At 36.1% G+C, this 27052-nt stretch overlaps 1 protein-coding gene across 1 annotated transcript in view; it reads left to right on the top strand.

Moving 5' to 3' along the window:
- Window positions 1-1163: 1163 nt before the first annotated feature.
- LURAP1L (leucine rich adaptor protein 1 like) overlaps window positions 1164-27052 on the top strand; it is a 44188-nt gene continuing 18299 nt past the window's right edge. The window contains exon 1 of the mRNA XM_045840538.1: window positions 1164-2145. Coding sequence (XP_045696494.1) covers window positions 1840-2145 — 306 coding nt within the window. The 5' untranslated portion in view covers window positions 1164-1839. The remainder of the gene's footprint in view (window positions 2146-27052) is intronic.

The following is a 27052-nucleotide window of genomic DNA, read 5'->3' as shown; positions in this document are numbered from 1 at the left end:
TCTTACCCACTGAGCTGTGGTTTTCCAAGTGAAAAGTGTATAGTTTTATCAGTTAGTTGAGACTTAAGTCTTGCTGTCTTTGATTCCATAAATGATAGTTCCAACTTTAAAATGGGCCACTTAATTTACAACAAATTTCTTTCTTTCTTTTTTGAGTGAGAAAAAACATACAAATATTTGATATGTTAACAAGAAAACTTCAACTTTCTTCCTGACATGAAATATTTCATTCAGAAGGCCTTTTTGCTATCCTTAGACTTCTTAGATGAGGTTATGCTAAAAACAAACTCTTGAGATGTGTCCATCTATGAACATACAAATGTTTACCAAACCTGGGTGATGTCTCTGGGCATGGAGGGTTGGAAGGACCAAGAACAAAAATACTTACTTGTCCCAGAAACAGAGAGGACATATTTCAAAATATTCCAATGGAACCCCCAAATTAGGGTTTACTCTGTAGAAAATAGTATCCTCTACTTGAAGATTATTAGCACAAATTCAGTGTTGAATCAAACCTATAATCCATTATAGTTCATAATAACTCACTTGGTAGAAGTAGTATTTCACCTTGATAGACTACATGCTTTTAACTGGTTTAAAAATATAGATAAATTATCAAAGAGAACCTTTTAACTACTTACACTCGATATTTTCCCTCCAAAATTAAAGTAAAATATCTCGACCAGTTCCCCATTTTAAAATCCACTGCTTTCATCCATAGTCACATACATTATTCTGGCTATTTAATTCTTCACTTCTGCTTGTAATAACACACTGTTACACTTGGTAAAACCATTAATTTTGATTGCACATTCTTGCTAGTCACTTTTATTAATATAAAATTATTAGGAAAGGATTCTAAAGCTAGATTTTTGTTTTAGGAATACGGGAGGTGGGGTGAGGAATGACACTACGTTTGAACTCATTTATTTCCTTCTAATATTTGTTCATTGTTGTAGGTGCCAGGCAATTCCGCCAGGAAAACTGAAAATCTAATACACGTATTAGGAACTCCCAACTAAAATAGGACTCTGAAACTACCACTGACAACAGGGGGTGGGGAAATTTGTTGCTCTTCTTGCCTATGATATACGGTACAGGGGTTGGCCCTGGTTTGGTCCACCTGCCAGCGGAGTTTAAAGTTTCCGAGACTCGCCAGAACACAACGACTTGGATCAAACAGCCTAAATGGCAAGAAGAGTATTTCTGCTGCATGGAGAAAGCCGTTAAGCTCCCGCTAAACTATCTCCTTTTTGTGCGTCCATGCACCCGACTATCCTCCTCCATCCCAGACCAGAGATTATTTCTAACGATACTTCGAAAGCTTGGAGATTTATGGCTGGAAAATGAAACGGCGCTGGAGTATGGCCACATCATTATCGTGTCGCATGGTACCAGATGGGCAGTCAGTGAATGGCGCAGGGATGTGACGGACAGTTTTATAATGTGATTTTTCCCCCCATAAAGCTAAAACAGACTTCATTTCCCTCTATTTTCTTTTGGTCTCTGGTACTTGCATGTTCTCCCTCTCTGCAATACCAATTAACTCAACTTTGCAGTCGAGTGACCAAAAAGGAAGAGGATGAATTAGTCTCTATAATCTTGGTAAGAGTCAGAGGTGTTACGCGATCAGGGAACAGCGGCTGGGACCTGCCGAGTCCTGTGCAGACTGCAGGGCTGACACAGCGAAGGCGGTTATGGAGCGGATGGCGCACTAGATCAGCAGAGGATAGAGACTCGGGCAGCAGGAGGGCTCTGCTGGTCTCACAGCAGACTTGGAGGCCGCTGCCCCTTTCATCCACAACATTTTACTACCATTATCACCGTTCTTGAAAAGTCATGGAAGACGGGGCGCTGCCAGACCTCAGAGACATCGAGCTGAAGCTGGGACGCAAAGTACCGGAGAGCCTAGTGCGCTCGCTCCGTGGGGAGGAGCTGGTTCCCCTGGAAAAAGACAGGGACCCCTGCGGGGGGAGCAGTGGCAGTGGCGGTGGCTGCAGTAGCAGTAGCAGCAGCTGCAGCTTCCCTCCCTCCTTGCCTTCCTCCTCTTCATCTTCCCCAACCTCAAGCTCCCCACGAAGACGTAGCCACTCCAGTGCCCTGGAGAGGCTGGAAACCAAGCTTCACCTCCTCAGGAAAGAGATGGTGAGTGAGGTGCGCCAGCCGTGGGAGTGCAAGCCCGTGTCATGCTGCAGCAATCGCATGATGGGGCCTGGGAGACAGGGTAGCTACGGCTGCCGGGTGAAGGTGCCGGGAGCGTGGGAAATGAGGGGTAGAGGAGCTCGCAGGGAGTGCAAGGCTGGAGGTAGCGGAGAGTCTTGTTTACCCTGGACTTTGTCCGTTCACGGTTTGCTAAGATAGCAGAGCCTGCTCTGTTCTGTGTACTTTCTGATAGCGCGGACTGGGCGCTCCCAGGCTCTGACCACCTAGCGGCTAGCCCACAGCCTCCTGGGCACTAGTTCCCAGAAGGTTTGTGGTTTCTACACACATCTGGGGGCCGCTATGACCCATTCACACTTCCAGTTGAAAAGGTTGCTCGAGCCTTGCACTTAATGCAAAAATACTTCCTGGTTTGCCGGGAGGTGGCGGAAGGGTTCCTGCAGCCTGCCTTGCTCACTTTTCTTCCACCTCTATGGCCTCCGCCCTTTGGTGCAGCAGCTGTTCCAAGGCCACTGTTGAGCTGATTCGCCACAGCTGGTTCTGGAAAAACAATGACCCACTCTTCCTTGATGTTCTTATGAATAGCTTGTTACACTGTTTTGATCCAAGAGAGCAGGTGATCCCCAGGCCTGGGGATTTGCTAATTACCACTTCCTACCCTTCCCACTCAACCCTCATTCTGCAATTGTTTTCTGCGCTGTTGGCAAATGTTAGCCTAAGAAGGGGAGGATGGGATTCATAAAGGTTCAGAGAATATTACATACTCCCGGATGTACTTACATAAAGATACTTACTTGCCATAAACTCTTATGCAAGTCACTTCTCTTTTGCGGACTTCAGTTTATTTGTACAATGAACTGGTGGGAGGGAATGATTCCTACCTAAATCTTTTTAAGAAAATTACTACAAATACACGGCATTTCCTACTAGCTAGGAGAGGAGGAAAGTTGAAATAGGGGCCTTCCCAAAGCATGGTGAAAAGGATTTTCTACATAAATGATGCTGTCTACTGGAGCTTTGCATTAAAAAAAATAGTAACAAGGTGTTTCCATCCTCTCTGTAGTTGGAACACTCAGGAGGGAATAAATTCCACATCATAAAGTAATTGGCAAATATATTAGTGCAAAAAGCCAGTCTTCAAGATCATGTCTTATGTTAAGAATTTCCACCACACTATCCACATGAAGGTTCTAGCAGGGGTGTCCAACCCACAGGCCAGCCACACGCAGCCCAGGATGGATATGAATATGCCCCACACAAAATCACGTTTACTTAAAAACTTTTTTTTTGCTCATCAGTTTTCATTACTGTTTTTGTATTTAATGTGTGGCCCAAGACAACTCTTCTTTCAGTGTGGCCCAGAGAGGCCAAAAGGTTGGACACTCCTGCTAGGATATTACTCTGAAAATCTCTCTCAAGATCTTTGAGTCTATCATTTTTATGTCTCAAGTATTTGCTTTCTTCCTACTTGGAATGCCCAGATGTTTAAAAAATATATAGATGTGTGCGTGGAAATATATTTTTTTTTGTGTGTATATACTCATACATCAATGTAATGCAAATGATTTTGTATGTTTCACTGCCCAGATATACAGGTTATATGTATTAGCTATTCAGTAAGTTTTTATTAAGAATTTATTATACCTGGTAATTAACTGGCTGATGAAAATACTACATGAAAAAGTCAAGGCACCTGTTTATGTAGGGCTCTCAAATTTCTTGTACTCATTTGCCATTTATTATTTGTAGTATATCAACTCTAGTGTGTACTAGAACTCTGTAGGGTTAAAAAATCTGGTTATTATCAACTAAAGACACTGCTGAAGAGAAAAATTTTCTTCTGCTCTTATTGTTTCTTTGGCTGGTCTAACAATTAAGTTGACATAAGACATTAACAGGAGAAAAACAAATTTAATTTCATACGTACGGTGCCCCATTAGAATGTGAGACACATGGGCATTTTAGGCAGTTGAGGCTTATTTGCCATCCTGAGAAAAGCAATGGGGAAGGGCTCATGGACATGGACAACAGTGTAGTAATTGCTGGGGGGCGGGAGGTCTAAGGGGGCCAATGGGTAATGGAAAAAAATACAATAAAGATTAAATTAAAAAAAGAAAGAAAAGTAATAGAATAGGGTCTGAGGGCTTCAAAGGGGAGAGAGGTAATTCAAAGGACAGTAAGAAGAGCAGATGTTTTGTAATTACATGTTTGCCTGCCTTATGATGAAATGTCGTTCAGATGAAAGTTATCTCTGTAATAGCTCTCTCTGAACCAGGCCTCCTCTCTAAATTCTTTTGGGTAGTTAAGAGAGAAGTAAAAATTTTTCTGGAGCTTGCTGGATCTTGATTGCCTTCAAGTCAAAATAATCTACATTCCAAAGTGGCATATATAGGGGTCACGTATTCTATTCTCTTCAGCACTTTCTAGATACATCTATTTTTCTAAATGAAAATGTCTCATAGAGTTAATACAAATCTACTTCCCCTTGCTATGTATAATGATTGTGGTACATTAATAAATACATTTTAAAAAGCAAATAGAAACAGTAACAGCAGAGGCAGATTGCCAAATCGACTATTCATTATATTTTCTATGTGAAGCATCAGTATCTATGCACTTAGGAAATTCATGCCAGAACAGATGTTTCATGTTCAACTTTGTATGTCAATAAAGATCTCCATTGAGCAAATGATAACACTGGCTATGAGAGTTTAGAGAAAAGGACTGAAAACAGGGATATTCACTTGGTAATGAGAGAGTTTCTCCCCATCTTAACATAACTCTGTGGGTGCTGAAAACCCCAGCTTCAGTATAACTGCAAAGCAACAGATTTGTTTTGATGTAGACTTGGCAGTTTTGTTACAAACACCACACAAATGCAGTTCTTCCTATCTCCTTCTAGCATTCCATGTAAAAAAGTTGAGCTGTGACCTCTTACTCATGATTTTATGTCCTTGTCTACCATGTACCATGAGCATTGGGTTAACCTGAGTGGTATTATGTATGACCCCATATTTCAAGCTCATTATTTTGAGTTGTTCAAAGATTTTTCTTGTGGATAGCCTAGAGTTACCAGGCTTTGGTCTTGCCCTCAGATCTTCTTCTTAAGAAACACCTTAACCATACACATGGCTGTCTAGATACTTCCAGAAATCAGCCTTCTTTCTTTTTCTATTAGAATGGATGCATATACCTTTGACACAATACAACAAAGACTTGAAAAGTAGTCTGAACACTTATGGATTTTTACATACACATGACCTGATCATTGTCTCTCTCATCTCCTTTCATGCTTTTATAAATAATTTCTTTAACTCTTATCTGTCAATGTTATAATCCATGCACGTGGAGGTCTGTGAAATGCACATGTAATGGAAGAAAGTTGAAAGAAATTGAAGAGGTGGAGAGAAACTGTTTTTGAGGTCAAATTTCTTAATGTTGAAACTCTTATTAATAAAAGCTGTAGGAAGGAAAATGTTGGAAAAGAAAATTTTCAGGAATATAGTTGGTACAATAGGCCAATTAAAGATAACCATCAGGATGCTTTGGGGAAAGAGCAAACTCCCAATGTGTGAAGTTCTTTTATTTTGAATTTAGAGATATGGAAAATTGACAATACAATAAGCAAATAAAGAGATACATAGGAAATATATAATGTAATCAGAAATGGATTTCAGACCTCTTGTACCAAGTTCACCCAATGATATTTACTCGCTACTTCTCAGTTCACTGAGAGTTTTAGTATCTGTCATATCATTGGAACATAAGGCAATACCGGGGAATAGGAACTATTTTCTTTGACATTTTACAAATGTGGTCACACAGCTAATTAGTGAACAGAATCACAACATCATATTATCTGAATCCATGCACTGTGGCTTTTACCCAATCCCGTGTGCATCCCAATGATTTCCCTTCAAAATAAATATAGTTTTATAAATCTGTGATATCTCATTGCCTCTTAAAGTACTAAGAGACTAACAAAACGAATCTCTCAGGATGCATGTCAGGGGTTGTTTCAGATAGGGGTTAATTCAGTAAATAACAAGTATTTACTGAGAGCCTCCTATGTACCAAGCATGCCTCAAGACCTTGGGTATATAAAACAAAATGCATACTTTAAGAAGTCAGTCATCAAAGTTTCCGTCCTGCTGAAGTTTTCATCCCATCGTCTACACAAAGACTTCTTTTGCAAAATTTTAAAAGTAAGACTTTAAGCATTACTTATCAAATGGTATTACTCGATAAGTTTTAGAATATCTTATAATATCCAAAATATTTTTCCAATAATATCAGTAATCTCCATCAAAGCCTGTATTCTACTTCTTAGTGATAAACTTTATATTGCCCTTTTACAGTATGTTCAAAGGGTTTTATAGCTATCTCAATATGTCTAGGTCATACCTCTAGTTTGAGAGTGAAGATTATTTTCATCAATTTACTCTGGAAGAAATTAGAAATACTTAAGTTTATAAAGACAATTACTAAAGAATTAACCTGGAACTAGAAGGAGTTTAATGCACTTTTTCACATTTGCCTGTAAATTACCATTTATAAAATCAAAGTACAGTTTTTAATGAAGTACATACTACCCGTTGATGCCATATTCTGGATGTTAGTCAATTCTTCATTATTCCGGGATGATTAATGCAGTGTCATTATAAAAACTAATTTGAAAACATTGTATCCTGATTTCCATATTTTTGGCAATTACTTACATAGGAACTACTACTGAGGTATAAACAATCTCAAACTAATTACTTACATTTTACTACTATTAAAGCATTCAGATACTTCACCCAGTGCACCAGCTCTTGCTTTAATAAAGTTTTCTAGGCAATACCCAGTACTAGGCACAAAAATGCACATATGCGAACATATCAAGTGATACTGGAACATAAGTCAAAATGTTATCAATACTTTCTTTTACTCGTCTTTTTTATTTGTTTGCCCATGTTAAATAGCTTACTTATTTTGAAATAAAAAGGAAAATAATTTTATATTCCCTCACAGATAATTTCATTAAGTGAACTTCATAGTTGCTTCAGACACACTTCAAAGTAGACTACAAGATTTAGTTATTTTTAAGTTAGACATAAACTTAAGGAAAACCTTTAGGTATATAATTGAGGAGCTGTAAAATAGAAGGTACCTCCTCAGTGAGTTCACAAGATAACTGGAAAGATAAAATGGTAATGCAGTTTGGCCAGAGAAAGATTACAAACCAGTATGTCCCAGGTGTGGTGATGCCACAGTGGAGACCAGACATGAATGTTGAGACTAATAGATGAAGCTGAGGAAATTTCTCATGGCAAATGTGCCTTGTACAGGGAATTAAAAGTGCTAATAACTATGCAAATTAAAGGCTTGATTAATATTAGGGATAAAGACATAAAGGAGATGAGGAAATCTGATTCCTAACAGTAGTTTCTTCTGTCATTTTGTGCATAGAGTGTTATTATACTTCCTTAATCTAATAAATAAATCTTGTTGAAACATGTTTCCTTACACAGTGGCTCAAAATTGAGAGTGGTGCAGAAAAAGATAGTAACGTTACATGCACAGAATTTAAAGGATTTATACATAGCTTGAGAACAGTGGCATTTCAAAAACTGACGATCCCTGCCCTATCCCTAGGAATGTACTTTGAATGACTGGTATCCACATGAGGAACATATTCTGACAAAAGAGAATTACCTTCCATTTTTATTCAGGTTACATAAATAAACTGCCCTGACCTTGAGAGACCATGTTTTATTCATATTTTAACATTGATTATGTTCTCTTCAGTGATAACATAAAAAACACATTTTACCTTCCATTTTATAATGATGAGTCATGATTAAAAGACTTCCACATATTAACATTTTAGTTTTTAAGATACTACTTCTGAAACTGGGATTTATGTCTGCAATTTTGGGGGTCGCTGAGAATTTGTGAATTTTTGTTTCTTTGAAGGACATTTTTTTTGTTCTTCTTTGAAGGATGTTTATTCACTACTCCAGTGGTGGACCTCTGGTTTGGTGGAAACTTCCCAGGCTTTGGAATCAGATGAGCTGAAATTCCAGTCATGTCCAGAGCAAGTCAGGACACAAGCTAACAGGACTCAGCAGGCTGTCAAGGCCCAACACCATACCCCTGCAGAGACTTTTAGTCCCTCTTCCCTGGGGGCAGGGCCTGTCCAGCAGTCAATGTCCCTCCTTCTAGTCTGGGCTCTTTCACTCACTGGCATGTGGAATTGGGCAAGTTCTATAACCATTCTGGAACTTAACTTTCTTGTTCACACAGGGACAAAGGCATCTCTATTAAGGCACTGTAAGAATTCAATGAAATGATATAAGAAAAATAGCATTCAACAATGAGGATGATGACAGTTAATAGTTACTAGGTCAATTACTTGGCTGTTCTATTGATCTTACACAACTGGACCTATATGGGTAATGTGGTTTGCAACTAATAAAAGTATAGGCACCTCTTTTATCAAACTGATTATCATAGCACCTACCATGTTATTTGATCTCCTATAGAGACCACATTTCTATACAAAAGCAAAAAAATATGTTCAGCCTTTCCCCAGCTTCGGTGCAAGCAGAGTATAATAGCATAGATTAAAGAACCTAATTTCTGGTCGCCCAGGCAGTTTGAGGAATTGAGACCAGTACTCATTACAAGTTGGTTATTTATAATGAGATCTTTCTATGTGCAAGGCATTGTATTAAACACTTTATATGTTTTATTTTATTAAACACTTTATCTCATTGAAACCGTATAGTTAACTAAACATAATATTCACAACTATCTTATAGATAAAATACTGGGGTGTGTTAATGTTTAAGATAGTAAGGTAATGAGCTAGATCGAGGTCAGAATGTGAGCTTTTAACTATGAATGTGGTATTACATTTCATGTTTGAGAATGTTGTCATGCTTGGGTGGGTACCCAGGATTAAATGTGTGTCTCTGCTCTTCTTCCAGAATTTCAAAATATTAAATAATTTAAACTGTATGTTTGTTAACCATAAGCTCTCCCAGGAAGAGTAAGAACTAAAGATAAGTGCCTGTCTCAGGAACACTTAAGGTTTAGATGAACACAAGAGTCACCTGGTTCCCATCTGTTGTGACCTTTCTTTTTTGCCACTAGAACCAAGACCTTCATGAACAATTTGACTTTACAAGAGCTGCTAGTGATGAATTTTCTGCCCTGACCAGTTCAAAGCTCAGAGTTTCATAGTAGAGCTAAAATGCGCTCACAACTTAGGGTTTTAAAGCTTACCATTGGTAACATTTTAGTTCCCTGAGAGACTCTGTTCAGGATAAAGCTGGAATCTTAGAACACTCACAGAAAGAATGAGAAACTGGGAATGCTGACACATGGGATGACTTCCCAGATGTGTGCTTAAAACACTGGTCCAAATTGTGCTCAATGTAAACTGTGTTTATAGAATTTACAAGATAAAAAGATTATATGTTCAAACTTGTATTTCAAAAATTTCAGAGTCTGAGTCTTCTAAATAAAACCTATTAATTTATCTTTCTAAAAAGGAGTTACGTACTGTGCTGGATGTTTATTTGTAGCTATAATTATGCTCATTTTATAGATGAGAAAACTGGCTTATAGGAATTAAGTAAGTACCTTGACTAAATCACTGTAAGTGGTTTCTCAGCCATTTATTCAAGCAAGAACCACTATGAGCCTGGCTATGTGGTAGGTCCAAATTACTCTGAAATCATACTATATGTAAGTACCATGAAATGTGCTCATTTATTGTGAATGAACATTTTTACACACATCTACCAATGGATCTTTTGTTATTTCCTTTAAAAAATTATTTCCTTTTTTAAAATTAAAGATAGCTTTTTCATTGTAAGACTTCCAGAAATATAGACTATTGTGAAAAGAAAAAAGTTTCCCCTTCACCTAGTCCCAATACTTTATCTCCCCCATATTACTCTATACCCCAAAGGAAACCACTGCTGATGATTTGGTGTGAATCCTCTCTGGTCTTTTTCTATGTCTTTGCCGATAGATAGATAGATAGATAGATAGATAGATAGATAATATGTAGATATAAATATAGATAAATATTTATGTAATTTTGATGTGTTAAGATTTCAATTTCTTTGTTTACATAATAAATTTTATTATATTATCTGACATTTATTGGGTGATAACAAAATGCTAATTACTATTGTGAACAGTTTTCATATAGTATGTCATTTCATTCTCACCCCTCACCCACTTCTGACGTACGCACTTTGGGGTATGAGATAATATAAACAGATTCCTGAAAGAGCTTAAGAAATGTTTATCTAGTTAAGTTTTATCTTATTTTGTCACTTCTCTTATATAAACCTCAATGAGTTACTAATTAAAATAAAAGGTAATTATTTCACTTTTTATTATAAGTGATTATACAAATGTTTAATAGTTTTTAGAAAGTAAATTCCATCTATAGATTTCTGACTTAGAATATTTCATTCTTCCATTGAAGAAATAATAACTAAGTCTTCAAATTAGAACGTGCCTCTCCTCATTCATATACCTTTTGCACATAACCTTTTTGTTGAGTTTTTCCAGGTGACAATAATGTTAATAAAACCCCTAAGAGTTGGATCCAAAGGCTAACATGGCACAAGGTGATCCACACCACATAGAGAAGGCAGAATGGCCACTCAAGAATTTAGTGTGACTTCAGTCCTCATGACTCAAACAATCTTAGATGTGTTCAGACTTTGGAATGCTCATTATGAAAAAACAGGCTCTGTTCCAAGAGATCACACATAATCAGAACTTTAGACTCTTCAGTTGAAGAAATAATAACCTTCAATGTGATTATTACAAGAAAGTGATATATAAAATGACAATAGTATTACTAATAAGCCCTCTCTCTGAAGGCCCATATCATGGAAAGCCAGGAGATTGGCAAAGCCAGAAATCAGGGTGAGAATGAGCTAGAATTGGATTGTGTCCTGGCACCACTGAACCCAGCCCTTCTTTCGGCAGTTTCAGGGCAGCTGCCAAGATAACTGTCTTGGTTGGTTCTGCCAGCATGTCCATTGCTGTTAAGCCCATATTCTGACACACCTTATTCTTCAAAATGTTAACCCCATCAGTTAGAGTCAGGCATACTGGACTGTCTTTGGGGGCGAGTTCTCAATCCTCTGATGTTTTAGGATTAACTTCAGATTTTTTAAGTTGTAAGGACCACACCACATTCTCATGAATCTCCCCCTCTACTATCAGCATCACATTGCTTTTCTTGAATAATTTTGAAGTTTTAAAAAATATTTGATAGATGCTATGGTTTCTTTTTATATAAACAAAAGTGATCAGGATTGTTGGTTGTAATGGAAATTATGGAATTTTATTTTTTTTCTATATTTTAAATTAGGATTTAAGTTTCCAACATACCATAAATTTGGTGAGAGGGTAAAATTGTTGCTATATTAATACCTACCTCGTTATGCTCATAAAAAGATTTAAAGACCACATCCCAAATGGTGAGATATGTCTATTACAACTAGGTAATTTATTATTCTAACAGTTTCCCTGTTTTTGTTTTGCAAAAAACATTAAACTTGTCTACATTGATTTGTTGTTTTGATGCCAACCAAAACTGAGAAGAAAAGTCCCTCCTCATGTTGATAAAGTCCAACTTTAAAGGCTGCTCAACTGGGAGACTTATAGATCCTTTGCTGACAATTTAATTATAAATAGCTCATTGGCATGAATGTAACTTTGTGTCCAGGCTTTTTCTTAATTTTATAAAATCTTAAAATTATTGTTAAAATGATACATGCAGTTATTGAAACATGCAAACAATATTAAAGGATTTAAGTGAAAAATAAAAGTTCCCCACATCCCTTTACCCAATTTCCACTCCTTAGAGATGACTAAGAATAATATTTTTATGTATTCTAGAAATTTTCTGAACATATGAAAACATACCTATAGTTTTTTATGTACCTTTAGCTATAATTATAATTATAGACATACACTTGTGGATGTATGTGCATGTATAATTTTCAAGTCGAGACTATCAGGAGCTCATGTTTCAGCTAATTTTCTAGATGAGCAAACACTCTGGTGTTTATTATACTGATATTGCTCCAAAGCACAACTTACAGTGCTGCCACTTTAAATAGATTACTGACAAAGTACAGCAGTCAGAGAGAATCACTATTTTTGTATAAAAATATTACAACTGATGAAGCAAACATACAGAGTCAATAATTTCTAGAAACAGAAAATAGCATCATAGAACCTTCAGGGAAGAAGAAACAATAGAGATCATCTAGACCCATGAGCATCCTAGTCAGCTGATTGTCCGTTTTTTTTGCTTGAACTTCTTCAGTAATGGAATACTTCACTGGCTCACAAAACAGAATATTTCACTTTCAGACATCTCTGTGCATTATATCTATTAACTGGCAATTCCAGTTGTTCATCAAAAGACAAAATCTAGAATCATTCAGTATGGGGAAAACAATGCTCTAGCATGTATGTCTATAAGCAATGGATATATAACTTAAGATGGAAGCTCTCAAGTATAAAATACAAGGAAAGCTCAATAAGTTCTATCTGGGTCTATGTGTATGTGACCAAAATAAAAGACTTCCCTGCCTTTCTTGCAAAATGAGAAGAGAAGGGCAATGCCATGTACTGGCAAGGGTGGAGACAAATGGGCAGGCAGTCTGCTGCACTGCTGCCAGAAGTGTGTATGTTTAAGGCACCTTTAGAGATAAACTTTACACTATATTTAACAAAGGAAAAAAATACTCTTTCACATAGCAATTCTGGTGCCAGGAACACTCAGGATAAATATAGAAATGTGCTTTCCCTAAGGAAATGATGATGAATTTGTACAAAAAATGTAGTCTTTTTCCTTTGGTAATATACATGATTGAAAAATGGAAATAATCTAAATGCCTAATAATGTTAGGTAGGTTCCTTATATGTGTATGCTAGAAATGTGTTTAGCTATTGAAATTATGTTGTAAAGTTTTTTATGGAAGAGAGAAAATAGTTGTGGATATAATATGATTAGAGCAAAAGGCTAGAAATAAAATATCCTATAATATTCACAGTGGTATCATTGGATGGTGGGGTTATCGGTGACATATTTTGTTTTTCTGTTGAACTCTTGTTTTATCCAGTTTCTTGACACCTAGTATATATTGTATTTTGATAAGAAAAATCACAGATAGAATTTTAAAAATACCAATAAAAAATAAAAGAATACATGCTTTAGCATCAGGTAGAGCTGAAATGAAGGAATTATAGCCCTGCCTTTTGCCAGCTAAGTGTCTTTAAGCATATAATGAGTTTATTATGTGTAAAATAGCTGGGATTCTGCCTGCTACATAGTAAGAGCTCTTAAGCATTAGTTTCTATATCCTTCCCATTTGATTAATGGCTTAGCTCTTTGATGCTTATAGGAAAAGATAAGATTAGAATTGTCCCTACTACCCATTTTTCTCTTTCTTCCTTTTATTCCATTTCATATGAGAAGGGGCATGGCTACAAGTACAATAACTTCTTGTCCTGCACATACTATGTCCAAGTAGCTAAATTTGGCCCTGAGCATCCCTGCACAGAAGTGACACCTGAAATGTTTAGTGCCCAAGTAAGAATTGGCCACCTTAACTTGGGAATGTCCTCTCTGTAGAATAAAGTGAATTAAAAATCACTCACCCTTCAGGATTTTAGTTATAGTGGCTGATGCTAAACATGGACAAGTTCACCATAGGAAGGTAATGAGGTTGACAACTAATCTTAGAAATATTTACAAAGCATTCCATAATCTCTTCATATGAACCTCATACTTATTACCAGAAATAAGTGAGAAGAAAATATTAGGACTCAAATGGATGTCTGTACACATTTTTTAGAGAGAAATTAGTCACTGTTCAGAATGCAGAAAAGGGTAAGATATAATCAAATAAGATTTCATGGGCAAGAATCTGAACCTGTTTTCTGATATTCTCCTATTGGTTGATTAATTGATTACTGTTTGAATACAGTTGTCTCCATTTTCCCACCACAACTTTCTTCCATCCTTTCCTCCCACACCTCCCACCATCAATCCTACCCACATTTGGCTTTGTCCATGGATCCTTTATATGTGTTCCTTGGTGACCCTTTCCCTTCTTTCCCCCATTATTTCCCAACTTCCTCCCCTCTGCTTACTGTCAGTTTGTTCTTTATTTCAACATCCCTGGTTGTATTTTGCTTGCTTGTTAGTTTTTTGTTAATTAAGTTCCATTTATAGGTGAGATCATATGGTATCTGTCTTTTACCACCTGTCTTACTTTACTTAGCATAATGCTCTTCAGTTCCATCCATGCTGTCGCAAAGGGTAGGAGCTTCTTTCTTTCTGCTGCATAGTATTCCATTGTGTAAATGTACCACAGTTTTTTTGATCCACTCATTTACTGACGGGCACCTAGGCTGCTTCCAGCAATTGGCTATTGTAAATTGTGCTGCTATGAACATTGGGGTGCATACGTTCTTTTAAAATAATCTCTCAGGATTCTTAGGTTATAATCCCAGCAGTGGAATTGCTGGGTCAAAAGGCAATTCCATTTTTACTTTTCTGAGGAAATTCCATAACGTTTTCCACAGTGGCTGCACCCACCTGCCTTTCTCACCAACAGTGTACTAGGGTTCTCTTTTCTCCACAACTTTGCCAGTACTTATTGTTTGTTGATTTGTTTATCATGGCCATTCTGACTGGTATGAAGTGGCATCTCATTGTGGTTTTAATTTGCATCTCTCTGATGGCTAGTGATGCTGAGCATCCTTTCATATGTCTCTGTGCCCCATGTATGTCCTCCTTGAAGAAGTATCTGTTCAAGTCCTTTGCCCATTTTTTAATTGGATTATCTGTCTTCCTGGTGTAGAGTTGTGTGAATTCTTTATATATTTTGGAGATCAAACCCTTGTCCAAAATATCATTGGCAAATATATTTTCCCATAGTATGTTCTATTCCACATAGTGTTGGAAGTCCTAGCCATAGCAATCAGACAAGAAGAAATAAAAGGCATACAAACTGGAAAGGAGGAAGTAAAGTTGTCATTGTTTGCAGATGATATGATAGTGTACATAGAAAACCCTATAGATTTCACCAAAAAATCTACTCAACCTAATAAGTGAATTTGGCAAACAGTGGGATACAAAGTCAACATTCAGAAATCAAAAGCATTTTTTGTATACCAACAACAAAATATCAGAAACAGAAATCAGGTAAATAATAGTTACTTTTAAAAGGGGATGATAAAGTTGTATTGCAAAGAAGTAATACATATGGAACTGTCAAGTAAATTTAATCACTAGGTCAGTGATTTTAGTCACACTACACAACGTAATGATTTAGCCACGGCTGGTGTGGCTCCAGTGGATTGAGTGCTGGCCTGCAAAGCAAAGGGTCACTGGTTCGATTCCCAGTCAAGGCACATGCCTGGGTTGTGGGCCAGATCCCCAGTATGGGGCATGTGAGAAGCAACCACATATTGCTGTTTCTCTCCCCCCCTTCTTTCTCCCTTCCCCTCTGTATAAAAATGAATAAATAAATACAAAATCTTTAAAAAAGAGAAAACTTAATGATTTAATGGTCAACTAAATATTGTTCATTGAAAAAAATCTTTCTGCAGAAAAGCACATTATTAGTTAAAATGCATTTATAAGTCCCTGGGGCTAAATATTTCCACAGGGTGAGAGTCTGAAAAGTTCTATGTATATGACTTCATTTGTCATGTTCCTATTGTGCCAAGTTTTAGGCTATATATTTCAACTTGGTTAGTAATATCACTCACTGTCTTCTTCCTCACTATAATCACTTTGAGGGCAGAGGCTATGACTAATCAATGCTTATATTTCCATAATGCCCAGCCAATTATTTAGAGACTCAGCATTTCACATATAAATTAAAGTATGCCTCAGTCCTGCTTCTAATTTGTTGTGTTTGGAAAGCATTAGCAAAGTGTCCTCATTGGACTGGAACATAGAATCCCAGTTCCTCCCCTGCCTCCCATCAGCCAAACCCCATTACCTGCAACTTAGGGTTTTGGTTGAAGAAAAAGTAAAGCATCTTTCAAATATCTGTTAGCATGCCCAGAGAGAGAGAAAAAAAGAGATAACTTTTCTTCTTTTTTTGAAGTAGACCAGCAGGATTTCTTCCTGGTTGCAGGACCTACTCTATCCTTGATATTGTCAGTCTCAAGAATCACTGTTCTCAGGGGTACTGGCAGAACACAAAAATGAGTCATTTTTCATCTCTGATAAGTACACTGAGAAAGTGCACATTTTAGTTTTTGCCATCTTTTTTTCCTGCTCTGGAATGAGGTTTTGAAGTTTCAGAGTAAAAAGACAGAACTGAAAAAAAATGTTATTGATATCATGAATAGTATGCATATTGATATACAGTACAATCTACGTGGTTTGGGTTGAATATAAATAATCATTCATTTTGGCAGCCTAATTTAGTACCTGGGCAGCCTTAATCATCAAGGGCATTAATTCTCAGACTATTCTTGGCACAGTCCTCAGTGCAGAGTTGGGGACCTATGAGTGCAATGCAACTTGGGCACCCTGTATCTTAGATGTTTGAAGCAGTTAAGCAAACTTCAGTGAGCATCACATTTTCAATATCTAGATGGATATGCTGAGTGGACAAAGTGAAAAAAGGTATGTTTCCTGAGAATTCAATATAAGATTACAGAATTGAAAGGAGTTTCAAGGAATCAAGCTGTTTTTCTGTTTTTAATTTGGAACTAATTTGAAAAGGTGAAAAATGGCTACCAAATATTATAGTATTGCTATTAAACCAGCAACTAGATGGCCTTCCTTCTGGGTTGTGTCCCTATGTGAACTTTTTAAATATTCATTTTCCCAAAGTCATTAGTTTAACCACCTTCCAAAAGCTACACTAATGGGCTTTTGCTGTTTCTAACCTTGCTCTTTTTTATTTATATCATCCACAGCAAAAGTTCCAAATATGTGACAGGCATTTAAAAAATGTTTTATTTAAAAATAATGTTAGACTTTACATAAAAGCTACAAAAACAGAACCAAAAATCACTATATAACCCTCATCCAGAATTCTTCCACCTGTTAACAATTTACATTGACCTTCTCATTCTCTCTCCCCCACTCCTCTGTCTGTCTATTTCTGTCTGTCTGTCTCTGTCTATGTATATGCATTATGTGCACGCACACACACAATTTTCTTAAAGATTCTTCGACTTAAAGAGTAGCAGATAGGTGGCCTGTCTCTGGAGCACGACCATGCCTTTCTTCCCTCTCAGACATGCATCTTTACTTTTCTCTCCAAAATCCCAGGGGTCCCCATGAGACTTGCAGCCAGGGGAACAAGGGTTAGCAGCAGATCAGACTAACCCTTTGAACCTATCTGTAAGGCCCCCCTTTCCCTGGCTTCCCAGTGAGCTAACAGCAGCCCTGCCTTGGCTCATTCCTTTCCTATAATATTTCTAGTGAGCCAAAGCACAACACCACATAGTCTCTCCCCTGCTAGTTCTTCTAACCTAAGTCCTTCATTTGGTTCACTGTCCCCAGCCTTAATAAATGTACTCTCAAAAAAGGGGGGCAGATATGATAGCACTTTACTTCTAAATACATCAGTGAGCATTTCTCATAAACAAGAACAGTTATAGGGCATAAATGTCCTTCCTCCCTCTTGCATAATTACAGTCATAATTAATGACTTGCATCCTTTTTCCTGCTGAGTTCAGACCTTTCCTAAGAATATCTTTCAAAAGAGCACTGCAAGTAGCCACCTCACATCAATCAGACCAGCATACTAGGGGCAATCAGAAAATGACCTCAATTTCTCACCTTCCTATTGACTTAACGTCAGAAATCCTGTTCTCACAAAATAACCTTTTTAGCCAAAGCTTATGATCCATATGAAAATAGGAAGTAGGAGCTGGAAGATTTTGCACCATAGGTGGTATTCAGTAAATATATTTTGAAAGCTGAATATAGTAATAACACTATTGCCTTCTGTTCTTTAAGTAGTATGGGAACAAGGATTTGAAGAGCCAGTTTTATTAAGTGAGAGGAAAGATCACAGGAAAAGGAGATAATTTTTTAGCATTTTTGTCTAAGAAAAGACTTTTCCTGTGAGTCATTATTTTGCACTATGTACCATAGTTTACCAAGCATTTTCACATATGCTATCTTCTTTTCTCACTCCTGGAGTTGATGATGTTATAATGCTTAGACAGTGAATATAAATTTGCTACATATGTTCAATGCAATGTTTATAGGATATATTTTCTAGAATATACTATTTGCCCGATAAACGTGACTATTAATGGTAGCCTTCTGCCTAATAATAGTTACTTGGCCAAGTAAGTAATGAATCAAGCTAGACTATCACTATTGCCATGTGCTAAACTCCTTTTGAGGTTGATGTTTAATAGTAAAAGCCCTGTGTTGAATTAATTCTTCAAAAATGTTCACTTGTTTTTCCTTTGGCTATGTTCAGAATTTGGTCCTGACAACTCTGATAAAATGAAATCAAATTTTAACTTTCATATTCTACTTCTTTTTAAAAAGATTTTATTTACTTTTAGAGAGAGGAGAAAGGAAGGAGAAAGAAAGAGAGAGAAACATCAGCATGTGAGAGAATCATCTATTGGTTGCCTCTTGCATGCATCCCAACCAGGGACTAGCCTGCAACCCAGGCATGTGCCCTGACCAGGAATGCGATCTTTCGCTTTGTGGAATGATGGCCAACCAGCTGAGACATACTGATCAGGGCTTATATTCCACTTCTTAACTTTGAGTTTATTAATTAATTCTTTAAATTTTTGTGTTTACTTTGTAAAGTAATATTTGTTCCAATTATCTCTTATTTGGGAGTTCTTAAAAATTAATTTGGGAATGCCAGAATAAGTATGTAGGAAGAAAATCAGGATAACTAAGAGATTTATGGTCTTCTTTGTATGTGTGTTTTTGTCAGTGGGGAAAAATAAGATAGAATATAACCATGATTATTTTGGTAGACTTTGTACTTATCATGATGAACTCAGAGTACATGTTGTTTTACTAGGAACCAAACATAAACAAGGACAAAGATGGATCTTGAAATTTCCTCCCATTCTTGTCAGTTCCCCTCCCTCCAATCACCATCTTTCAGTAGTCAGGGAAATTGTATAAATCACCACCATGTCTACAAATGTGTGTCCTGTTCAAGGTAATCTTGTGCCATAGGGAAATGAAATCTGTATCCTCTACTCCAGTACATTTAATGTAAAATAAAACTATTTTCTTAGATGTTTGTATTGGTATAATATCTTTGGGTTATCACTTAATCAAGTTGATTTTTATTAGCATACATATTTGTTGTCCATGATTGTGATCTATACTTTGGAGTACATTTAAACTGATAGACATCATTTATGTGAAAAGAAGCATTTTTGGACATATTCAGTTATTCAATGGCAGTAATTTTAAATTGCTGTCCTTTCTAACCATGTTACAATTTACATTTATAAGTTGGATTAAAAGACTAATTTCATAGAAGATGGAAGATTTATTTAATGAAGCAGTTGTCCTACTTCCTTGCTATTAAAGTTGAAATCTTATGTGGATTCATACATGATAAGGTCAGGAATTTTGAGAAGATCTGAATGGTTGTCATGTTTTATGTTGATGTATACTACACCTTTACTATCATTATTACATTATTATAATGTAGTATACTATAATTTTAAAGAGCAGCTAAAAAGACAGTGAAAAGGCTTCTTCAAACAGGGCTTCTTTCAGTCATGATAGAGAAAGTAATCTTTTTATTGAACCATAGCTTTACTTGGCATCAGGCATGGGAAATCGACATGCTGTGGAGCCCAGTGTGAGCACAAAATGGAATTGCTTGAATATTTTGATTTTATTAATGAAATGAGTTCTGAATTGATCATTAGTACTGAATATGAATATGGTAAAAAAATTAATAACAAGGCTGAACTCATAAATGGATGCTACTTTCTGTGTCGGTCCTTTTAAATAATCACAGCACAACCATCATACCTTATTGATAAGCAAGTGGGTTGAAACAATTATTGTTAGATTCTGTAACACTGTTTTATTCGAAACCACTAACCATTAAGTCTCATAAGAGAGCTATCAAATGCTCACATTGCTGAGTTGGGAATGCAGACAGGTAGTGATTTACGGTAGATACAGACAAGGCCAGGGTTTTCCACTTTCCAGTTGGTTGCTTTGGGTGCCATGGAGTGGCCAACATAAACAGAGGAGAGGAATTTACACTTAACACCTTCCAGAAGTCCAGATCATGACTGGCAATGCTCAGCAATTCTATAACATTAAGTATTCAGTTATTTTTGTTTGCCAAAAGTCTTAAAAGAAATTCATTCTATTTGGATTTCCCCCAAAATTCTTTAAGGAGAACTACACTTTTACTCTTTTTTATGTCATTGAGTTAATTTTGTGACAATAGTATCAAGTAACTTGAAAAAATTATATTCTACATGAAAATAACCCTGTGCCTTTTTGTAAGTGGGCTCTGAATGCTGCTCATATTTGCTAACTCTTCTGAGAACAAATAAAATAAGTATATACTGAGTGACTCACATAGTTGGAAATTAATCTAACAAGAATCTATTTGCCATCTCTTGACTTTACACATCAAATTAACTTTTCATAAAAATCTTGGATATTCCAATTAAATGCTGTATCTATAGTAAACATACATATTTCCAAATCCTCACCCATTATTGGGCCTTGAAGACAGATAGAAATTCTCAGTTGCACACCATTTAACTATATAAATATCCACCCTGTTCCCCACCTCTGCTGCTAGAAGTGTTACTATAGTAGTAGTCGAGTGAATACAACACATTTTTAAGCATGGACTATATCCCACACTATGGGCTCCAGAAGAAATACAAATGAAGTTGAAGACATGTATTTCTGGTTACTTGTAAATCAATGAGGTTATTACTGAAATATTAGCAATGTTTAACCCCATGGTATTGAAAATTTCTGTTCTAATTCTAGAGGAACATGATCTACAATAAAATGTAATTTTATAAGAAACAAATTATATTATAACCACTTAATATTATGCCTAAGACCTGGTCATTTACATCTTCGTGTACAACTCCAGCCCTACTCAATTCCTCAGATGCTCCATAAATACTTTTATTTCTTTACATTCATTCAGGTTGTACCTCTTGCCTGGATATTTCTTCCTTTACCACCACTGTACCTCACACCTCATCCAGTTAACTTGGACTTTTTTATTCTTCAAGTCATATCACTGATGACACTATATATCTTGGTTTTGTTTTATTTTTTTACTTTTCATATCACTCTCTGGACTATAAGTTCTTTCATTGCTAGAACCATGTCCAATATATTTCATCTCTATAAATTTAGTAGAGTATAAGAGCTCAGTATTGGATCAATAAATTAGTAAAGGTATCTTGAAGTGACCTTCAAGAAGTAATTAGACAGGAGAGTGAACATAGGTAGAGCTAACAGCCTGAGCAAATTTGGGTGTAAAATAAGCACTGATTACCTAGGAATCTAAAATGAGAATGATTGAGGTAGGAGAAAAGATATGTTGGAGTTAATGAAAATAAGACAGAAAAGGTAAAACAATCACAATTAACAGAGAATTCTGAGCTAAAAAGTTGGAGTATGGTTGGACAAGCAATAAGGACCATTTGTAGTTGTTATTTTAGGGAAGTTATGTAATGAGAGCTGGGTTATATTTTTGCATTCTTTATTTTTTACTTAAAATTTTTCTTCTTGAGAACTAAACAGTTTCCATGTGTTTTCTATTATGGAATCCTTAAAGTATGCTGTACTTTTGAAATACTCATAAACGAAAAAGCATACTGTTGATTACTAAGGAATGAAAGTATGCAATAAAGTAAAAAATGACAAAAATATTTTTGGAACAAGGAAAGAGAGAACTTATACTTGTACAAGATATAAATATTTCATAAGTTTATATCTTGAAATAAACTTTTTCCCATCAGATTTAATTTCATAGTTATATAGATTTTATAATTACACAATATACCATCAATTAATCTAAGTTGCTTTTATTAGTACACTGGTGTTTTCTAAATAAAAATTTTAATGTTTTAATCATTCAATTAACATTAAATTAGTTATTTATGTAAATTTCCATGTTTATGATCATGTGATTTATGTTGTCATTAAGTTTTTTACTGATTAAAATGTAATAGACATACCAGATAAATATTTTAGATGGTACATACATATAAGGGTATACAAAAATAATTATCATAATACTCAAGACCATTATTATATAATTTGTCTTAAATTATTTTTATTCTGTAATTTTTCCTTTGCATTGTTGAAATTATAATATGTAACTTATATGTTATTTTTTTGTATAGCCTTTGTTTCTGTTTTTGTTTGACATAGTATCATAAACTTTTTCACATGTGATTTTCCTAAACCTAATTGTTATTGCCTGAGTGATATGCCATTTAATGTACATTTTTATTTTTTAAAAAAATATTTTATTGATTATGCCATTACAGATATCCCATTGTTTTCCTCCCCTTTATTTCCCTCTGCCCTGCAACACCTGTCCACCAGCATTCCCCCCACCCACCCCTTAGTTCATGTCCATGGGTCATGCATATAAGTTTTTTGACTTCTCCATTACCCATACTATTCTTGACCTCCCCCTGTCTATTTTGTACCTACCAATTATGCTTCTTATTCCCTATACCTTTCCCCCATTCTCCCCCTGCCCCGCCCAGCTGATAACCCTACCTTCCATGTGATCTCCCTTTCTGTGATTTTGTTCCTGTTCTAGTTGTTTGCTTAGTTTGTTTTTGGTTTTGGGTTTTTTGGTTCAGTTGTTCATAGTTGTGAGTTTGTTGTCATTTTATTGTTCATCGTTTTGATCACCTTGTTTTTCTTAGATAAGTCCCTTTAACATTTCATATAATGAGGGCTTGGTGATGATGAACTCCTTTAATTTCACCTTATCTGGGAAGCACTTCATCTACCCTTCCATTTGAAATGATAGCTCTGCTAGATAGAGTAACCTTGGATATAGGTCCTTGCCTTTCATGACTTGGAATACTTTTTTTCCAGCCCCTTCTTGCCTGTAAGGTTTCTTTTGAGAAAACAGCTGATAGTCTAATGGAAACTCCTTTGTAGGTAACTGTCTCCTTTCCTCTTGCTGCTTTTAAGATCTCCTTATCTTTCATCTTGGGAAATGTAATTATGATGTGCCTTGGTGTGTGCTTGCTTGGGTCCAACTCCTTTGGGATTCTGAGCTTCCTGTACTTCCTGGAAGTCTATTTTCTTTGCCATATTGGGGAAGTTCTACTTCATTATTTTTTCAAATAAGTTTTCAATTTCTTGCTCTCCCTCTTCTCCTTCTGGCATCCCTATGATTCAGGTATTGTAATGTTTAAAGTTGTCCTGGAGGTTCCTAAGCCTCTCCTTATTTTTTTTTGAACTCTTGTTTCTTCATTCTGTTGTGGTTGAATGTTTATTTCTTCCTTCTGCTCCAAATTGTTGATTTGAGTCTTGTTTTTCTTCCTTTCACTGTTGGTTCCCTGTATATTTTTCTTTATTTCACTTTACATAGCCTTCACTTTTTCCTTTATTTTGTGACCATAGTTACCATTTCTGTGAGCATCCTAATTACCAATGTTCTGAACTGTGTGTCTGATAGGTTGGCTATCTCTTCACTGCTTAGTTCTATTTTTGGAGTTTTGATCTGTTCTTTCATTTGGGCCATATTTTTTTGTGTTGGTGTGCCTGGGACTTCTGGCCAAAATGTTGGCATAGGTAGATACACTTTGCCTCCTCGCACAACCAAAAGGACAACGAAAAATTTAAAAATAGAAAATAATCAGAACTGCCAGAAAATCGAACTATATGAAGTCCAACAACCAAAGCGTTGAAGAAACATTCATTTGACTGGTAGGAGGGGCAGAGATGGTGAGCTTGGGCAGAGAGCACATGTACCAAGACCGTGGCTAGAGGACTAAGCTCCCACATTTGCATGCGGATAAACCAGGAGGAACAACTGGGGAGGGAGACAGACCACACGACCCAGGGTTCCAGCGCAGGGAAATAAAGCCTCAAAACCTCTGGCTGTAAAAACTTATGGGGGTTTTGGTGCAGGGAGAAACTCCTAGGCTCACAGAAGAGTTCATTGGAGAGACCCACAGAGTCCTAGAACATACACAAACCCACCTACCTTGGGATTAGCACCAGAAGGGCCCACTTGGCTTATGGGTAGCGGGGGAAGTGACCAAAAGCCTCTGAGAGCCAAGCAAGTGACATCGGTTGCCTTGCCCTGGCAAATACCTGAGGCTCTGCACCTTAGAAAGTAACAGGCATGCTGAGATATTTTACGTGCATTTTTCTAATATTGGATATTTAACTTGTTTCTTATATTTTTGTTGTGATGATACAACATTTCAGGTAATTTCCCTAATAATTCCTAGGCTGAGGGAATAAATGTCATTCAATTTATAACACGATTTTCTAATGCTTGATTCTTTTTTTGTCAGACTGAGTATTCTAGAAGGTTTTTGCTAAGGGGTTCATGAATGCTGTGTTTTCTGAGCCCTTGCACAGAGTGCACTTGGCAGTTCAGCACCAGGTAGAGCTAGGTCTGAATCCCAGGTCCACTGCTTGGTACTTGTGTAATATTGGCAATTACAGATCCTCTCCGAGTTGCAATTTAAAGATAGTATCTAACATTAGAGTTTTCATGAAGATAAAATGCAAGTATATATAAAGTATTTGTCATAGTGCCTGGAACTAGTGCTAGCTATTGTTTATGCTATTATTAATGTTGCTGGAATTCTTTGCTGTCACCTGGATTAGTAAAAAATTTCTATGTGGGATTACAAACACAATAAAAAATTAAAGCAGCAAATAGCTCTACTATCACTAAAATGCATTGCTACCAGGATCCTTCCTCTAGCTGCCATCACCGCAAGTGAGGGCTTCACTTAGGAGAATTATACGTATTTCCTAAAATTCAACATACCATCTCCAGGCACTCTTTACCCTACTTCCTGATCAGTGAATTCCTATCATTGCAAAGCCAGCCTAGAAAGATGTGATTGCTATTATTGAAGATTGACAGTGACAGTCACACTGATTAGTTTATAAAAGCAGCATATACAGAATGTTAGGAGAGACCAATGCCAAGTTGTAGACGATGGCAGAAATTACATTTCTGAATCAGGAGACAGATAGTGGGAAAAGAAAACAGGCTATTTTACTACTTTCAGAGGAGCCTAAATACAATTCTGCTTACATTTTTAAGCTGTATCTACCAAGATTTTAATTAATAAAAAACAACCTCAAATTCTAATGAAAGTTTGAGCTTTTATTGAGGTAACTTTGTCTTCTTTTTCTGTATTATAATTCAGAATAAACTTTTGAGTTTTAACTTCAGAAAATCTTTAAGGATTTTATTGGAATAAGAATCATATATTTTCTTTAACAGAGAGAGATTAAACCAACCCAAATAGAGCCTTATTTAGAAAATTCACAGCCAAGGGAAAACATGATCTGACATCATCTTTGCTAATTATATGGAAACAGTTATATTCAATAAAGCCCAGCTATTCTTTTGTATAATGTATATGAGTACAAATACTTTGTTTCTTTTTTTATCATCTGAGTTTATGAATTATATTTATGGAATGAATTCCAAATAGATAAATGAAATACCTTAAAGATTAATAGTAATTTGGATGCTCGTTCATTGGGCAAGCATCCCATCTTAGGGTATCTCTCTAATATTTTATGGGTATTGAGTCAAAGTTTTATTATAAGCACCATTCTTATTTTTATTTATAATAAAAGGCATATGTAACTATAATAAAATTTTAAATACTTCATAGATGAAACTTTCAGTGTAATGTTAGGATAAGTCATCATCTGAGCAAAATAGTAAAAAGCTTGATATTATTATGAAGCTGAGTATCTGGACATGTCCTGAAGAATTCTTCATGTAGCATCTGCTCCAATAATTCTTGCCACCAGCAGCCATATTTTGCCAGTAGGCACTGTAGATTCCTACATTGATTCTTCCTTGCATGGAGATTTCTGCATGACTATGCCCTGGAACATGGTAGCAAACTATAAGTCTTATATTGTAATAAGACACTTAAAAGCTGTAGGAAAATTAGGACTCAGTTAAGTCTGCATTGCCTTGATTGTTTTCTTCTCCATCCTTTTCACCTTATGTGATAAGAATTGAGAAAAATGAACCATCCTGTTCCCACTAGTTCTTTTTAAATGCGGTGATCAATCTGTTGCCATATGCCAGGCATCTGTATTTATCATCCTCATTTATGATCCTTCAAAGATAGAAATGATAAATTAACATTGAATTTATGCTAATCTTTACTGCAAGAGAACAGCTATTCACAAATTATTTAGTCTGGCAGCAATGATCCTCAGATGTAAGGAACTACAAGAGGACAAGACTAGAAATAACAATGTAGTTTTATTCCCAGGTGCCTTTTATGAATAGGTGTATAATTTTCAGATAATTGTAATACCTCTATAATCCCATTTATTTAACAGCAAATCAGGACAAGTGATCCTTGATTGTAAAATGTGTTGAATTTACAACAAAGTAAATGTGACATCATACAGGGTAGGCAAAAGTAGGTTTATACTTGTGAGTACACGAAACACAGTGTTTATTCTTGTATTATTTATTAACTGTTGCATTAGTTGTATGAACACCTCTAAGCCTACTTTTGCCACTAGAGCTGTTAATGAATACTTACACAGGTCAGTGCCTGTTTACTCCAAGTTGTAGAATTGTCTCTTTTTAATAAGATTTTTAATGAATCCCAAACTGTCATC

This window comes from Phyllostomus hastatus, unplaced genomic scaffold (genome assembly GCF_019186645.2).
Source record: "Phyllostomus hastatus isolate PE091 unplaced genomic scaffold, TTU_PhHast_1.1 phas_contig_34, whole genome shotgun sequence".
Taxonomy (NCBI): Eukaryota; Metazoa; Chordata; class Mammalia; order Chiroptera; family Phyllostomidae; genus Phyllostomus; species Phyllostomus hastatus.
The sequence above is the reverse complement of the archived record's forward strand: the minus strand, read 5'-3'. Positions and strand labels throughout refer to the sequence as shown.